The 18,366-nt window shown below is 48.5% G+C and overlaps 2 protein-coding genes across 2 annotated transcripts in view; both read left to right on the top strand.

Annotated features, from left to right (window-relative positions):
- AKAP11 (A-kinase anchoring protein 11) overlaps nucleotides 1-618 on the top strand; it is a 47,565-nt gene extending 46,947 nt beyond the window's left edge. Inside the window, exon 7 of the mRNA XM_015422398.1 lies at nucleotides 459-618. Coding sequence (XP_015277884.1) covers nucleotides 459-618 — 160 coding nt within the window. The remainder of the gene's footprint in view (nucleotides 1-458) is intronic.
- Nucleotides 619-2,018: 1,400 nt separating this feature from the next.
- Nucleotides 2,019-16,408, top strand: LOC107119806 (keratin, type I cytoskeletal 18-like). Its single transcript, XM_015422399.1, is given in 8 exon segments — nucleotides 2,019-2,531; nucleotides 10,591-10,673; nucleotides 11,530-11,686; nucleotides 11,886-12,050; nucleotides 12,657-12,782; nucleotides 14,800-14,942; nucleotides 14,944-15,018; nucleotides 16,170-16,408. Coding segments are annotated over 8 exon segments (1,326 nt in total). The 5' UTR covers nucleotides 2,019-2,072; the 3' UTR covers nucleotides 16,288-16,408.
- The last annotated feature ends 1,958 nt before the right edge of the window (nucleotides 16,409-18,366 follow it).

Genomic DNA, 18,366 nt, shown 5'->3' on the forward strand with positions numbered 1-18,366 from the left:
CTGCTGCTGGATTCGAGCAGGGCTGTTCTACTGCTGACCAATATGGCTTCTCTCTGAAACCCTCTGGTTGGGATCCTTTCCCCCAAATCTCATGTCTGAGAACTTCAAAGAGTAATTATTGGGAAGGAAGGCAAAGCTTTTATACACCCTTTGTTGCTTCGCCTTGCCTGGTCTTCCAGTTTATTCACCAACAGTGGATTGGTGATTGCCATGTGGATGAGCAACTGGAAGCTGAAGCACTCCTCAGAAGAGTGGGTCTCCCAAAGGGAAGAATCCCTTAGAGTCGGGCTTGTCAGTGCTTAAGACAGCATGTCCCTGTTTCAGGACACATCCAGGTTGCCCCCAGTGGGCAGGCACTGGGGCAGGAAGGACGGGGGCTCGTCCCTTTATTTGGGGATGCCGTGGGTCTCCTCGCGTGGCACGAGGGGGATGATGCAGCCATTGTCCTTTCTGTCCAGCTCTCCAGGAGAAGAGGGCTTCCGTGCGGCTGAGTCCGTGGCCAGCCAGCGGATGAGTCTCAGCACAGGCGAGGACAGCACCGGCAGCTGGTCCAATCTGAGCTTTGAAGACGAGCAGCCCGATGAGAGCAGCAGCTTTCTCCACCTCAGCGAGAGGTAACTGTGGAAACCTGCTTCTCCCGTGTTTTCGCTTTTGAGGTGGTTTCCTGTATTTTTTGACTTGCATTCACCTTGAAGAATGTGTTATTTTCAGTGGGGGAAGATTCAACATAGCCATAAAGCATAACAGTAGAGTATAATCGATGAAACCTAATATTCCGATTCATGTGTAATTAAATAAAACCCATGGCTTACAAGTGTGGCTTTCTGAAGTATTAACTGTGTGGGGTCTGATGCTGTAAGGTTTCATTGTGCTTTCTTATGTGGATACACAGACAGCGCGGAACAAGTCCAGACAACCAAAGTTTTTCCGTGCCATCCAAAATACTCAGACTGCGTAACAAATTTCAGTATTGGGACTACCATGCCAATGGCACTTATATGACTTGTAGCATGGCAATCTGTTTTTTGTGGACATTAAGTAATTCTGTTCATGCATCTATTTATTTATTTGTTTGGATATTCATACTCAACTTTTCTCCCCATTGGAGACCGAAAGCAGCTTACAGCAACATTCCCGTCTCCATTTTATTCTCACAACAACCCTGTGAGGTAGGTTCGGCAAAGAGAGCGCAGTTGGCCCAAGGTCACTCAGCAAGCTTCCATGGCAGTGTGAGGATTCAAATCTGGATCTCCAAGATCCTGGCCTGTCAGTCTAACCACTACATTTTATTTATTTATTTATTATCCCGCCCTATCCCGAAGGCTCAGGGCGGCTAACAGGGGCACCAAGTGCCAAGTAAAATGGTATCATATAGCATATAGTTTAAAACAAAAACATATAATTAAAACAATCACATATAGTTTAAAACCATAAATTACAATATACAGCAAACTTCAGCAAGAGGGAAGATCTTAACCTCACCTAACTACCGGTAGTCTCATGCTCAAAGCCGTTTCCAGTGCCACAATCCACTGGATCATTCAAAGGGTTGCCTGGTCCACCCAGGACACTGGCAGAGGAGGGCAGGGAGGTAGAGTTACCAGATCCAGGTTGGGAAGCCACCCGCCAACACAGCTAACTGGAATTCCCACCCTTCGACTCAGTCCTTCTCCTGAACCTTACGCAAAACCTTCCCGGCTTGCGAACGCTTAAGCGCTTTTCAGCTGGCAAAACAAGTGGGGGTTTTGGCATCAGACGCTGCTGCCGGCACGCCAGGTATCTGGGCTCCTGCCCTTCCTTGCTGGGCCGAGGAGAGGCTCAACCTCGGGGCCTCCAGTCTGTGAAAACACAAAGAGCCAGCCCAGGATGATTATCAGCGGCCTCACCTTCCCCTGAGCACACAGTGTGGAGGAGGTGGGGCAGGGGAGAAGGCCAGGCCCTCCCCTCCCTCCTGCCTCTGCTCAGCTCCTGGCTATAAATCCTGCACTCAGCCAGGCTCTGCGTCCCCACACCTCTCAGCTCTGAGCAGACTCTCGGCCTCTCCGCTCCTCCGCCCTACCTGTGCTGGCACCATGAGCTACTCTCGTTCCACCACCATCCACTCCAGCACTTCCAGGCCCGTGACCACCGCCACCACCCACAGTGTCATGTCCTCCAAGAGGTATGCCCCTATGGCCAGCGCCGCCAGCGTCTATGCCGGAGCCGGCGGCTCTGGCTCTAGGATCTCGGTCTCCAGGTCTTCCAACCTGGGCTCCAGCTACGGAGGGGGCATGGGCTCCAGCTACGGAGGTGGCATGGGAGGGGGCTACAGCAGCAGCTTCGCCTTCTCTGGCTCCGGGGTGGTCCAGAATGAGAAGGAGACCATGCAGGACCTGAACGACCGCCTGGCCAGCTACCTGGAGAAGGTGCGCAGCCTGGAGGCCGATAACCGCAAACTGGAGATCCAGATCCGAGAGTACATGGAGAAGAAAGGGCCCAGCACCCGGGACTGGAGCCGCTACTTTGACATCATCGAAGACCTCAAGAATCAGGTGAGAAGAGCCCTCGGCCGGCTTACCTGGCGCTTCACCTCTATCCCGTAGGGGCATTGAAAATCTGCATGGGTGCCAAATTGACTCAGCATATACATGTAGATTTAAAACTCTTGTCTTGCCTGCAAGCCACATTTCTGATTTGTAAGCCCTTTTAATCTTAAGTGCTTATGTGCTGCTGGGCGTCTATTCACGGGCAGAGGAAAGTCCATTTGCACATACTCAATGGGATTTCTCCCTGATTGCATCGTATGTTGAACGGCAGGGATCCGCCGGGGTGTGTGTGAGTGAAAACGGTTCAACCTATAATGACGGTCCCAAGAATAATTGCGGATCTGATTGAATCGGGTGGGCCCAAGTAGCCGTGTTGATCTGATGCAGCAGAACAAAGTTTGAGTCTAGTGGCAACTTTTAAGACCAACAAAGTTTTATTCACGGTATAAGGAACAGTATCCAATGAAGTGTGCTTGCACACGAAATGAATAACACTTTGTTGGTCTGAAAGGTGCCCTTGGACTCAATGCTCCCTCAAAGCTGTGGAGTCTTGTGAGCAAAAATTCTACTTTGCGAGCTACTGGCCTTAAAGTTGTGAGTGAGTGATTTGGCCACTGCACAAATTAGTTTGCTCTGGAGCCAGAGGCTAAAAAACTGTGACCTAGCTTAGAGGGAACTCAGCTTAGAGGGAACACTGACTCAGACTTTGTTCTACCGATCTGATTGTTTCTGATCCCTCTTAGAAACAGCACTCTGCACACGCTTGGGAATCTTTGTCTCTCTATCTCTCTCTTTTGCCACCAAGTCGCAGCCGACTTATGGTGACCCTATAGCAGTGACGGCGAACCTTTTAGAGACCGAGTGCCCAAACTGCGACCCAAAACCCACCTATTTATCGCAAAGTGTCAACAGGGCAATTTAACCTGAATACTGAGGTTTTACTTTAGAAATAACAACTCATACATAACTTAAGATGATCCAAACAAAGTAAGGAAAGCAATCCCAAATGCTTTCACTTACTTAAAATTATTTGGCAGAGAATTTGACACTTTAATGATGGTCTGGGCCTGGCTGGGGCGATGGCACGCGTGCCCACAGAGAGGGCTCTGAGTGCCACCTCTGGCACCCGTGCCATAGGTTTGCCACCACTGTCCTATCGGGTTTTCAAGACAAGAGACATCCAGAAGTGGTTTGCCGTTGCTTGCCTCTGCGTGGGGACACTGGGCTTCCTTGGTGGTCTCCCACCCAAATACTGACCAGGGCTGACCCTGCTTCTCTTTGGAGATCTGAGATCAAGCTAGCCCGGTCTAGCTGGGTCCTGGCAGGAATCTCTCCCGTGTGTGCAAGCTGGCATTTTAAAAAAAGCATCCTGTTACATTGTCTTGAGAGGGTATTCAGCAAGCTGTCATATTTCAGCTTCAGCCTGCTGTGTGAATTGCAGGGAGGCCCTGACCTGCATTACAGAGGTGTTGCCAAAAATTACCGAGAATGTATGTGAAGCACTTTGAATCCTCATCAGTCTATAGTGATACAGAGTGCTGTATCATTTCTGGGTGTTGGCACAGACCTCAAGTGAACAAAGGAGGAATGTGCGCTTGCAGAAATCTTACCAGATAACTTACAATCTTACCCAAGTCTGACCATGTGGTATGACTGTAAGTGCAGAGCAAGGGAAGGCTGTGAGGCTCAAGGTTAGAACTGCCGACTCTTGTGCCTTTTGACCCGTACTTTTGATTTGCAGTGATTAGCAACTCTGATATTCAGGTTTGTGTCACAAAAATACTTAACCTGATGGTTCCTGCATAGCAGACCTCTGTTAAAGCAAGGAGGGGTTCAAAGGGGGGGTCATTTGACAACCTAACATATAGGGAGGAGCGAAAGGGCAGTGGAGCCCTCCCATCTTGGCAGCTAAGCATGGTCGGCCCTGGCTAGTATTTGGTAGACCCCCAAGGAATATCTGGGTCCCACACTAAATAATGCACTTTCAGTCCCCTTTCAATGCACCTTGCAACTGGATTTTGCTGCGTGAAATGGCAAAATCCACTTACTGAAGTGGATTGAAATGAGGGTTGCCAGCTCTGGGTTGGGAAATACCTGGAGATTTCAGGGAGCAGACTGGAGAGGGTGGGGCTTGGGGAGTGGGGGCCCTCTATAGGGTACAATGCCATAGAGTCCACCCTCCAAAGCAGCCATTTTCTCCAGGGGAACTGATCTCTGTAGTCAGGAGATCAGTTGTGAAAGGGGGGGATTTCTGGGCCTCGCCTGGAGGTCGCAAATAACATTATTCCGCATGTGTGAAAGCGCCCTGCCACTGAATGTCTCTTGCCTTGAAAATTCTACATGGTCACAGCACTTTCCGCCTCCACCAGCTCATTTTCTCTAAAGACCCGCTACTATAGACACGTAAGTGGCCTTAATTGGCTGAGAGGTTGGCCAGTTTTTCTAAGTGGCCCTTTCACAGTGGTTTCCTGCGCAGGAATCAGAAAGTGAAACTTTTCTTCGCAGTGGGGGGTGGGGTGGGGTGGGGGGAGGAACCATATTACTGGATCGGTCCTGTTTTGCAAGCCACTCTACAGGCACAAGGACAGGGGCTGCTTGAAAAGTGTAGTGATTGGTTAGTGTAGTGGTGTAGTGGTTAGGAGCGTGGACTCCAATCTGGGAGAACCGGGGTTGATTCCCTACTTCACATGCAGCTGCTGGTGTGACCTTGGATCAGTCACAGGTTCTTTCAGAGCTGTTCTCTCATGGGCAGTCCTCGAAAGATCTCTCTCAGCCCCACCTACCTCACAAGGGTGTCTTTTGTGGGAAGGGGAAGGGAAGGAGATTGCAAGCTAAACCGCGGGGTATAAATCCAATCTCCTCCTCCTCTTCTTTTTCTTCTTCAGAATCTCACTCCACACCTGAGAATTCACTGAAAGATTTCCCCTGTTAATTCAGTGAGGGGCTTCCATGCACACTGCTTGAACCGGACAGCTCCACCTTCTAGGTCTTGGGTCAGGAACACTAGGCACCCCGCCCCCAAAGTAAAGAGGGCAAAATCTTACAGACAAGGAAGAGCTTTATAGGGGCTCTGAAATCTGTGGCCAGTGCCTAAACGACCTTGAAAAACTGGTCATAACATATCAGAAAAAATGGTACCTTTGAGCAAGTGTAGAGCACCTTTCTGTCACTGTTGAGTAAGCACAGCTAGGCTTTAGGCTAAGCAAAAACAAAGCTATGTTATCTCAGAAGCTCAAGTTCCAGTGCTTCACTTCTTAGCGATTCAGTGCTGAATAGGAATCTACTGAGGAAGAATAGCCTTATTGCTCTCTAGAGTTCCCACCCCTCTTTGCCCCCTCCCAACTAATGCCTTGGATCACAACCTGGCATGCAGACATTCCCAGTTCAACTGATGAAGCCAGTCCCACAGAAAGCAAGGTGGCTCTGTGGGATCAGGGTAGAAATAGGAGTCCTAATAAGGGACGGGAGTTAGAAACCACAGGTAGTTCCTTGCTTAAAAGTTGGTTGGTGGCTTCTTCCCTCTCAAAATGAGAGTGTGTGTGCGCTTGCAGTGTGGCACAGTGGTTAGAGCATCTGAGTAGAACTGGGGAGACCCCAGCTTCACAGTTTTACTCGGAAGCTCGCTGGGTGATCTTGGGCCAGGCACTCTTTCTTGGCCTAACCGACCTCACAGGGTTGTTGTGAAAATAAAATCAAGGAGGGGAGTACCAAGTCTGCTGCCCTTCCTTTGAGGAAGGGTGGGATGAGAATGAGGGAGATGCACCTCTTCCTCCTGCTCTCGCTCTCTCTAGCCAGCTGCTTTGATCCAAGGTTCAACAAACTGTACTTGCAAGTTAATTATCAACCAACTCACAGTTGTGGGGACGACCCAGTGCGTGAATTCTAAAAAGAGAATTTCCAGAGCTTACACCACTCTAGAATTTGTGCCTGGAAACTCTTAACGCCTGATACATCAGGCTAGGATCACCAACCTTTCTACCTAGCTGGGCAATACAATACAGGAGGCGGAAATATGGCACCTCAAACATTACCTAATATGGAAATTCAGCGGTGGGGTGGACTTTCACCTGCAGACATTTAGCCAGTTGCACAACTGTTAAACTGTAGGAGCCTTTGGGGGGGAAAGCGTGCAGCCTTACTAATACACTCTGCACATGCTCAGAGGCACTCCGGGAACTTTTGAGCCTGTGGGCACATTTGGAATTTTGACACAGCATTGTGGACACAGCAACAAAATGGCCGCCAGGTAACGGCTATTGCAGGAGGCAGAGCCAGCCACAAAATGATTGCCACAGTGTAACTTCATTAACACAGTGTAGATTCTTGTGTTGTGGTGGCAACTGATGCCAAAGCATCATTAAAAAAATCTGCATGGCCAATCCAATCTCCAATAGCCATTCAGAAGCCTTGCTGGGCAAAAGCCCTACCTGGCCCCACCCAATTCCTAAAAACACTTGGTGGATGCCAGAAAAAGTGTTGGCGCCCGTGGGCACCAAGTTGGAGACACCTGTGTTAGGGGTTAAGGTCTGACGAACTGAGCTTGAAATCAGATCCAAATTAGGATATTCTCTTACCAACTTGGCTTTGAGAAACGTGCCAGGCAGAAAGGACGTCACCTTCTTAATAGCTCCTGTGCTTTTGACAGTTACCAAGGAGGGAGAAGATCAACAGGTGAAGCTCTACCTCGCTTGCAGATGCAACTGCTGAATTTCTACTCAGTCGTGCAGCCGTTGGAAAGAACGGGAGGTCTGCCAGGAAAATTCCAAATCCCTAGCTAGTAGCAGGGTTCAAAGGACAGCCCTTCCCGGAAAGGGGGAGGGGTGCAAGTTTGTTTTGAGTCATATATAATGAACTAGCAAACAGAGCAACAAAGAAAGAAAAGTCGGAGCCCAATTTGCACCTGGCAAGGACAGGTGTCCAGGACAAAAGGCAAAGGAACTGAGCTGGAGGGTGTGGTTACAGCAGCTGAAGAGAAAAGAAAGATAAAAGATCTCATGGGAAATGGGAAACCGGGGTGGTGGTGGTGGGTATCATTTTCAGGAACATTCCCCCTGGAATTTTCCTGAAAATGTATCTACTAAACCATTATATCATCATTTTGTGGATGTTAGGCTGGGTACCGGAACATTCCAAGCTCCCTGTGGGTAACTAGGTTCAATAATAAAGCTGGACTTACCTAGCAAGGTGGGCTTCACAGGTTATGGTTCACCTGGTATTTTTTGGGAGGAAGGAACAATATTTTTTGTGAGACATTCTGTTTCTGAGAGGGGGGCAAATTGCCTTGGAGACCCCGCAAGGCTGGGGATCTCCAACATACTGGTTCATATTGCCTAAGGCTAGTGGACAAACAAAGTCCTGCCCATCTGACCTCTGACCTTGAGGGCAGTGACTTCCAGAGTCAAATCAGAAGCTTCTTTTCTTGTCTAGGGAACTGGCATTCTTGGTTCTCAATGAATTCATCACAATTAAGTACTACACTGTATAACACATATAGTATTTTTTATATTCCATGCACTTATATGATGTGTTTCCCACTGCCTGCAAGAGGAGGGCCCCAAAATGACATTTTACCTCAGATTACGTATATCTTGGAGTTTAGTTCCATTGGATTCCACAGGACCGGATTAGGCCAAAAATCTCCCTGAGAAAATGTTTCCAGAAGGATCCAAAAGAAGGCAGAGAACATCATGTGGGTATTGCAGGAGAGAGTTCCAGGCCTAAGCGGTAGCGAGGGAGAACCGGCCATTCGCCTTGTGTTTGTAGTCCTGGGTGATTCCCTGGCAGCGCCAGACAACGGGCCCCATTTAAGACCTCGATTCATTTGCACTTTATGATACGCTTGCCTGGCACACACCCAATGCTCCAGAGAGCCTCTCACACATTTCCTCTTCTCGTTCCCGTGAGAAACAAAGGGCCTGTTTAGAACACTACAAGGTTCCCTGTATTAAAAAGGTGTCCCCCACCCCACCCTCTGCTGGTCTGCTGAGCCTTTCAACATGGACATGAGTGACAAATGTTTAAAAGAGGAAGCTTTCCCAAGCACTGAGTGCTGGGGAAAGTGGTACATTTTGAATGGGGGGAGAGCATTGCTCAAATGCAAAGGACATGCTTTGTATTCAGTGGTTCCCTGTATCCTGTCTTCATGCTCAGCACACCGGAGTAGGTTTGCCAGACTTAGAACTGGGCTCTTCTTACCCCTTTAACAGCAGCGCATCTGTAGCAATCATCAGGTGAGGTTTTTCATGACACTGAGATCAAGTTAGATCCAGGTGGGGTAGCTGTGCTGGTCTGAAGCAACAGAACAAAGTTTTGAGTCCAGTGGCACTTTTAAGACCAACAAATTTTAATTCTGGGTATTAAACTTTGTTGGTCTTAAACATGCCACTGGACTCAAACTTTGAAGAAGAAGAGAATAGGAGATTGGATTTATACCCCGCCCTTCACTCGGAGTCTCAGAGCAGCTTACAATCTCCCTCCTTTTCCCTCCCCACAATACACACCCTGAGAGAGGTCTTTCGAAAACTGCCCTTGAGAGAGCAGCTCTGAGAGAACTTGTGACTGACCCAAGGTCCCACCAGCAGCTGCATGTGGAGGCATGGGGAATCAAACCCGGTTCTCTCATATTAGAGTCTGCACTTTTAACCACTACATCAAACTTTGTTCTATTGCTTCAGACCAACATGACTACCCACCTGAGATATGACAAGATTGGGTGAGCCTGGGCTATCCAGGCCAGGGCATTTAATACCTGTTCATTTCTTGACCAATGCATTCCTTGGTTCATGCATGCCTTCTGATCTAGAAGTTCTTTCACGGAACCTTAGAAGTGTGGGGGTTGGTTGTAATTCCCCCCACCTTTTGTTTTGATGCAGGGAAGACATTCACATGCGCACTGGATCTTACGCTTGCCAAAGGTAAGAGCTAATGACCTGGACTATAAGAGTGTGCATCTTGCTGGTCATGAACATAGCTTTTTCCAAAGACTGATAGCTGGGCCCTCAGACCGAGAAGATGATCTGTAAAGAGGGTCTTCCAGCATATTGTTCCTCTCTGAAAATCAGGTGTGCAGGGGCCAAATTCAGATCAGAACTATTGAAAGGAGGGAGGGCTCCTGCTCACCCCCCACACACACACACAGTTTTCTTGATCTGAAAAGGACTTGGGAAACTACTGCTTGCTCTACTGGGAAAATGTCCAGGTTCTGTTACTTCTTCTGAATTAAAAGGAGGCACTCTTCATTTGAAAACATTTACTTTTTGAGTGTGTAGCAGTACAAAGCCCCTGTACCCTACTCTGTGTGTGGGTCTGTTTGTGTGCTAGCAAGTGTTCTGGCTGTGCCTCTTGATTAGGAGGTGGCCAATCCAAAACCAAGAGGCATGCAGAGACACGACATGCAACCACCTCTGAGGTCACCGATCATTCTTTTTGCATATCTGCATCAGAAGTGATCCAATGAGCCAGTGACACCCCATGCAGAGCCACGCCATACCTTGGACAGTAATTGCTGATGCGATACATATTGTTAGCAAGGCAAGAGACGAAGTGTGATTTGGCACCATCGAGGGAAACTGCAGCAGCTTGACTAAAGAGGAAGTGTCTGTCCCTTTAAGAGTCTTGGTTCCCCAAGCCAGCCGTTGCCTTGGGAACCCGGGAAGGTGAATTGCACCTGTGTTGGCTTAGACAAACAATGGGTACTGTGTAAATTGGCAGGGGGCCAGAAAGTTCAGGTTGCACCACCCTCCCCTAACTGAGGAAAAAGAGGAAATTGGGCAATCCTTCTGGTTGCGGGACTCAGAATCTGTTCTCGAATGTCACTGTTGAGTTAAGGTCTGCTGGTCAAAGCTCAATCCGTGATTGTGTGTGCACAGGGTCGCCAGCTTTCTTACGGTCCCCTGCTCTTGTGCCTTTAGCTGATGTCAGCAGATCAAGCTGCTGTTAAAGGCATAGGGCCCGGCTAAACCATTCCTTTCAGGTCAGTTGGCAAAAGTTACTAAGGACCAGTGTACTTTTTTTGGCCTTTTATTATGCTCAACCCTATGCCTTGTGCTTCTCCCCCTCACTGCAGATCTTTGACAACACGGTGGACAACGCTCGCATCGTCCTGCAGATCGACAATGCTCGTTTGGCTGCCGATGACTTCCGTGTCAAGTGAGTGTGGTTTCCCCAGCCCCGCCCCACCCCATTTGACTTGGCCAGTACTGTTCAGGGACCCGTCCTGTGAGACTCTAGAGATTATGCTGCCAGTGAGTGCAATTTGAACAAAACACTCCGTCTCTCTTGCTAGAATCTCTCACACATACCCTACGATTTGGGCACATATTGGGAAACAAGGAACCAGACCACAGGGGTATCCTCTCTAGAAATCCAACACCTTCCATTTCCAGGAATCCCATTTCCAGTGATTGGCATTTCCCCTTTCCAGCAGATCAAAAGCCATTTGGGTAGCAACCAGTGCCAAGCTCTCCCCATACAGATGTAGAGGTGGAGCACAGCTGTCTACCTAAAACCCAAGGGAAGCTTTCACATGGGAACCAGAAGTGAAAGTCTTTTCTTAGCACTGTGTTCAGATCGTCTTTCTATGTGAGCCTGACATCCTCCAAGTGGAGCCTGGAGTTCTTCTAGGATTACAGTGGATCTCCAGACTACAGAAATCACTTCCCCTGGAGGAAATGGTATACCATAGAATCTAGGTGAAACAGAAGTCCTAGAGTGACATCACATCTCCACTAAGCTCCCTCCCCAAATTCTGCCTTCTCCAGGAACCAACCTCAAATCCCCAGGAATTTCCCAGGCCAGAGTTATCAACCCTAGCTAGAAACTTGGGGGGGGGGGGTGTCTTTATTTGAAAAAGTTCAGAATGCATCAGCCCTTTCTGCACTTCCATAAAATCATGCTGTAGACCCAGCCATAATAACCTATCAGTGGCGACCCACACAGAGCTAATACATTCCATATAGCAAACTGGTGACCGCCAAGACGACATCTGTTCTCTCATCTCGCCTAGGTACGAGGCTGAACTGGCTATCCGTCAGTCCGTGGAAAATGACATCCATGGCCTCCGCAAGGTCATTGATGATACCAACATGAGCCGTCTGCAGCTGGAGAGTGAGATCGAATCCCTCAAGGAGGAGCTGGTCTTTATGAAGAAGAACCACCAGGATGTAAGTCTTCTTGAGCTCCATGCATGGGGCAAACAGGAGCTGGGAGGTCAGGAGTAATGATTTGTTGGGAAAGGAGCCATGTCCTCTAGTTGATGTGATGCAGGCCACTTACGGACAGTGCCAGTGACTTGGCCAGACAGGGGAAGGTTTGCCCTTCCCAGTCCACCTTGGTTCATTCCATGCCTTTCTCCTCACCTAGGAGGTCAACAACTTGCAGGCTCAGATCGCCAGCTCTGGTCTGACGGTGGAAGTGGACGCTCCCAAGACGCAGGATCTGTCCAAGATAATGACAGAGATCCGGGCACAGTATGATGTTCTGGCTCAGAAGAACCTGGAGGATTTGGACAAGTACTGGGGCCAGCAGGTATGAGAAGAAGCTTCTGAAACTCGCTAGGGATGGAACTCCCAACAGACACAAAACACAGTATGGCCATTAACTTGGTGGTGGTGGTGGAAAACGCTATCAGATCACGGCCGACGTATTGTGAGCCTATAGGGTTTTCAAGGCAAGAAAAGAGTACAGGTGGTTTGCCATCACCTGCCTTTGTGTAGTGATCCTGGACTTCTTTGGTGGTCTCCCATCCAAATACTAGCCAGGACCGACCCTGCTAAGCTTCATAGATCTGACAAGATCAGGCTACCCTAAGCTATCCAGGTCAGGGCGACCATTAACACTCAGATTAGAAGGAACACTGGTGGGGAGGCTTGAACCTTTGGGGCCCTACTTGTAGGTCTACCAAAGACATCTAGCTGGCCACAGAAGGTGGGACTTCATGGAATATTGGTCTAATCCAGCAAGTCTCTTATGTTCTCGTGGGCTTGTTTTCCTTGCTTCTGGAATGGAGATTGTCCTCTTTCAACCCAAATGTTCCCCAAGGTACTTCCGGGTTATCCTGGGAACGGGAAGTCCGTGATTGTCCAAAAGGTGAGATCCCACGGAAGTAATCCAAATGTTTTGACTCTCTTTTAGATCTCCGAAAGCACCGTCGTCATCACCCAGAATACCAAGGAGATTGAAAGCGCTCGTAGCACCATCACCGACTTGCGTCGTACCGTCCAGACGCTGGAGATTGAACTGGATTCGCTGCGCAACCTGGTACGGATTCACACATATGGGTAGCCTCTTTGGGTTCTAAGGGGAACAAATCTTGAAATCCAACATCAGTAACAGGGCTTACTCAATAGGTGTTGCTTCACATTCTAGCCGTCATCATTGTTTTGGATCTATGAGGGAAAAGCTCTGAAGGAAATGGCTCCTGCACATGTTAAAGGCATCCCCTTTTAAAAAAACAAAAACAAATTATGACTTTACACATCTGTCGTGGGCAGCGGCTAGAAAGGTTCTCTAATGGCTGCCACCACTCTGGTATGGGTCTCCTCAGGACGGTCCAAAGCCTTCCATACAGTCCTTTTCCAGTAGGTTTTCCCTTATAAGTAAAGGTTCTCTAATGGCTGCCACCACTCTGGTATGGGTCTCCTCAGGACGGTCCAAAGCCTTCCATACAGTCCTTTTCCAGTAGGTTTTCCCTTATAAGTGACCGAATGAGGCATGGGGACCCAGGCAGAGTAACAAACTAGTTTTATTAAGGGTACTTAACAATAATTATAATCCAGTGACATAGGAAAAATGAGCACAGTAAAGGCAGGTAAATCGGCAAAATAAGAAATCCTAACGCGTCTGACTATACTGTCCTAACTTTCTCTGGCTATTTCGCCTCAAGCTGACTCACCCCTTTTGGATGAGGGATCCCTCCTTCTGCAGCAGCCTCACACCAGTTCTGCTCCCGGAGAGAGAATCCCCTCCCACTTTGGGCAAGCCCTTTTATTTCTTCTTCCCAGGCACCACCCTCTACTCTTCTGCTGGTGTTGTTTTCCCTCCAAGTCCCCTGTTCGCCAATCACAGGGCCCAAAGCATGACCTGGGAAATGTTGGCCCTGATAACTACTCTAGTACAGGCTTCCCTGGAGCCACTAGGTCTCCCTAGAACCTGTAGGCCGCACTACTATGGGCCCAAGATCATGACAGCATCCTAGGCACTGAAAATGGATGTCAGAATTAAACCTTGGTGTGTCTTTAAAAAGAGGCCGACCAGGCTAGGCGAACTGCCAGCCATGGGGCCAAAGAGCCAGCTCTGCCCTTGAGGGAAAGGGATGCTATGCTGTGGTGGTATCTTGAATGCATAGAGATCTGGGAAGTCCCCAGTTCAAATCTTGCCTCTGCCATGAGCTCCCGAGGCTCCCTTGGACAAACTGCTGTCTCTCAGGTTCTCATGTGCAAAGTGGGGACAATATTACAGGCTTCTTGTAAGGATTATTGAGGCTGCATCCCTGTGACATTGCAAAGTGCGCTATCGTTGTGCTGTAGCGATCATTTGCAACTCGATTGTCTTGCCTACAGGGGACAATCCAGTTGCAAATGACTGCCATAGTGCAATGTCCTACAATGGAGGAGGGGCTGTGGCTCAGTGGTAGAGCATCTGCCTGGCATGCAGAAGGTCCCAGGTTCATTCCCCGGCATTGCCAATTAAAGGATATGGCAGTAGGTGATAGCGAAAGACCTGTCCCTGAGACCCCGGAGAGCTGCTGCCAGTCTGAATACTGACTTTGATGGACGGGTGGTCTGATTCAGTATACGGCAGTTTCATGTGTTCAATATGTGGATGTAGCCGAAGATAACCTTACATAAAGCATTTTGAACACTGAAAACACCACTGAAATCTAAGCATGAGGACAGGAGTTGTCAGCTGTCCCTCTGTGGGTCTGTGGAAAAGATTGGCGATATTTGGATGTATGATTTGTAGCATCTTTCGGAATGGTGTCTGTCTCGCACCAGCTCTTTCTTGCAGCCCTGAGACCCCGTTGTGGGTAAGTCACATCCGTGAAGTAGGTTTGGTTTTTCCAAAGCAGGGATGCCTCTGCTGCTCTGTCGAAACATGTCTTAACTGTGTTGAGGGAAGTGGCTCAAAGCGGGTGATATTCAACCGCGAAAGCCAAAGGATTCCAAGATCCCAGTTGGAGGCAGGAGGTGATACAGAATTGCCACTTGTGAGCAATATGAAGGTTGGATCAGCCCTGTGTTTTAAAAAATAATAAAGTAGAATCCCCCTTTGACAGAGAGCTGGTCTGGAGGCTAACCTGCACGAAGTGGAAGCTCGCTATGGCATGCAGATGGAGCATCTCAACGGGATGTTGCTGCGGGTAGAAGCAGAGCTGACGCAGGTGCGGAACGACGTACACCGCCAGGCCGAGGAGTATCAAGCTGAACATCAAGGACAAACTGGAGGCTGAGATCGCTACATACAGACACCTGCTGGAAGGCGGAGAGGAGCTGAGGTGAGCATCTTTTCTTTTTTTATATATATATTTTTTCCAGAGCAGAGCTGGAGGAATAGTAGAGCAAGGTCCTGCAGGCATCTTTGGCATTCTGACACTGGGTAGTGCACACAAGAACAAAATGGCTGCTGTAGGAGGTGGAGCCAACCACAAAATGGCTACCACAGGAGGCGGAGCCAACCACAAAATGGCAGGGAGCGAGGTCATGCATAAATCTAATAGTCACTCATCAACATTTCAGACAGAAACTCTGTTTAACCAGATGCCTTTTAATCTGCACAGCCAATCAGGAGCCCTGCTCGGCCAAAGCTCCACCAGGCTCCACCCATTTTCTAAAAACACCTGGCAGGCACCAGCATGCACTGTGGAGCATGTGGGCACAACGTTGGGGACCTCTGGTCTAGAGGCTGCTGCCACTATTCTGTTATAGGTGGCTCACTTCCCTTTCTCTGATACTTGACAACTGCTTGTTTCTAAATTTAAAAAGAGGCCTGCTTCCTATAATAAAATGTTAGCCTTCCAGTGTAAGGGTAAGAGCTGCCTCTGCTTGGAGGAGCCTTCAGTGTGTATTTGTGGAAGTCATTGTTCTGGCGAGCCTCCTCTGAGCACAGGTATTTCTCCTGTGTCTTTTCTCTGGGAATAATGGGGATTATTCAATCCCATCCCCTGGAGACACATGGCAGAATTACCCATCTCTGCAGAAGCTGACTGGAAGAAAGCCAATAGCAGAACAGTGACTCACACAGAGACCCAGTTGGCACCTCCTCTGTGGCATTACTGAAATGAGTTTATTTCCAATGGATCCTTGAAACTGCTCTAGGGTTAAGTGGAATATTAACAGAAGACACTCGGCAGGCTTTGCGGTTTCAGACCGACTTGGGACATTGTTGTGTCTTGTAGTTTTCGGATACCTCTTCTTCATAATGGATTTAGGATTCTAGAATTCATCAAACTGGGCTGACTCTATAGCACTCGGTGTGCCACTGGACTTATCCTTAGTATACAGCCTGCAAAATGGGGACGCTGGCAGATTCTCCAACTAGGGTTGCTAAAATGCATCATGATATTTGTACTGCCCCAGGATTAACCTGTCTCTTGTTCACTGCCTGTATTTTCCTTCTGCTCTGTCCCCCGCTCCCCCCCCCCCCCAGCCTGAAAGACGCCTTGTTGGAAAGCACCATGCAAACCACCCAGAAAATCCGTACCACCACACTCGTCGATGGCAAAGTGGTATCCGAATCATCCGAAAGCAAAGTGTTGAAGCGTTGACAGCCCTCCCATCCCCAGCCGCGCGTGGCAGAAAATGCCTCCCTGTGCAACAGAAGTGACCTTTGTCCCCAAATTGGAGGTTCCTTGAGAAGGGACCGGGGAGGCTCTCTGATCTTTATGAATGCCATTCAATAAAACAAATTGCTAAAAATGAACTGACTCCATATTTGAGTAACTCATCTGCCAGTTTTATCAAAATCCCCAGGGTGGAAATGGTCCTATTATAACATCAGGTTACGTAGGGTTGCCCACTCTGGCCTGGGAAGATTAGGGATGGAGGCTGGGGAGGGCGGAGGCTGGGAAGGTGAGGTACTCAGCAGGGTATAATGCCGCAGAGTCCACATTCCAAAGCAGCCATTTTCTCCAGGGAAACTGATGCAGTGGTTAAGAGTGGCAGACTCTAATCTGGGAGCATCAGGTTGGATTTCCCACTCCTCCATTTGCGGCTGCTGGTGTGACCTTGGGTCAGTCACAAGTTCTCTCAGCTGTTCTTCCGATAACAGTTCTCTCACAGGATGTCTGTTGTGGAAAGAGGAAGGGAAGGAGATTGCAAGCTGCTCTGAGACTCCGAGTGAAGGGTGGGGTATAAATTCAACTCTTCTTATTTTCATCTCTGTTAAGGATATAAGAACCCTGCTGGATCAGACTAGTAGTCCATTTAGTTCAGCATCCTGTCTCACACAGTGACCGTCAACCAGTTCCTCTGGACGGCCAACAGCAGGGGATAGAGGCCGATGCCTTCCCCTGATGTTACCTCCTGGCTCTGGGATTCAGAAACGTAGTGCCTCTAAATCAGATGTAATCCCAGGAAATCGCCACTACCTGGAGGTTGAAGGGGAAATCCAACAACAACGTCTGTGACAAAAATAACAAAGAGTCAATAAAGATATGTTGCAAAATCATTTACTGTAGTAATTCTGTAGAAAATTCTATTTTCGCTCACACGCTAACAAACGCTGCGCAATGTAAACAATCCGTTTCACAATATTTGCTTTATCTGAGCGTGTAGCAATCACAATTCTTATCAATTGCTACTTATCAACTCTTGAAGGAGACATTCCATGTTGACTCTCTAATAACAGAACCCCCAAGGTCTTCACAGTGTCAATGTTGGATTTCCACTTCCTCCCGTGATCTCTCATTTTTAACTTCAACTACCTGGAGGTTGGCAACTGTGATTAATTCAATGCCTTTCAGTCTTCAGGGAACCGATTTCACATTGAATTGTGGGACATGGGACCCCGTATATTAGGTTAAAGTGGATTCTCAAGCTGTCATTTGTAGCTGAGTAGCTACCTATAAGGGCCATTCATGAACCACAAGCGCATCCTAAAAACATGCCCAAGTCTCCCCTATGGCTTCACAGTGCTAGGGAAGATCTACAGGAGTAGGCAAGTTGTCTCTGGGAAAACCTTCCCCATGATTACTGATCTTCCTATTGAGGTGGTGTCAAGAAACATGATACTGGAGATTCATATAGGGTTGCCAGCTCTGGGTTAGGAAATCCCTGGATATTTGGGGAGCAGAGCCTGGGGAAAGAGGGGTTTGGGGAGGGGATGGACCTCAGCAATGCTATAGAGCAGTCATTTTTTCCAGGTGAACTGATCTCTGTCACCTGGAGATAATGCCAGGAGGTCCCCAGGCCCCACCTGTAGGTTGGCAACACTATTTAGTGGTGACTGGTCAAGAAGAATGTTTCTAACTCTTAGCTAGCTACTGTTAGGGTAGTGGTCTTACACCTTCCCAGATACCCATCTTGGAATGCGCAGAACTGCAAATGTGACAGGAAGCCACATGATATCACATGACACGAGTGTCACATGACAGGAAGAAGAGAGGCCAGGATTAGGACCTCGCTGCCCCCCAAGACGGCAAGCAAATGGACCAAGAGGGTCAGGAGACACAAGCTATGTAGCAGGAGGGATACTGTAATGAGGAAGCAGCCAAGAATCAGAGACACAGATGAGTCCTCTCTACCAGCGAGTGACTCTGCCTCGCTGTAAAGCTCACTGTGCATGTACCAGAATGCAGGAGACCTGGCTTCTTTATATTCTGTGCATGTTCCATAGCAGCCACTCT

This window comes from Gekko japonicus, unplaced genomic scaffold (assembly GCF_001447785.1).
Source record: "Gekko japonicus isolate JY-2015 unplaced genomic scaffold, Gekko_japonicus_V1.1 scaffold1072, whole genome shotgun sequence".
In the NCBI taxonomy this organism is placed as follows: Eukaryota; Metazoa; Chordata; class Lepidosauria; order Squamata; family Gekkonidae; genus Gekko; species Gekko japonicus.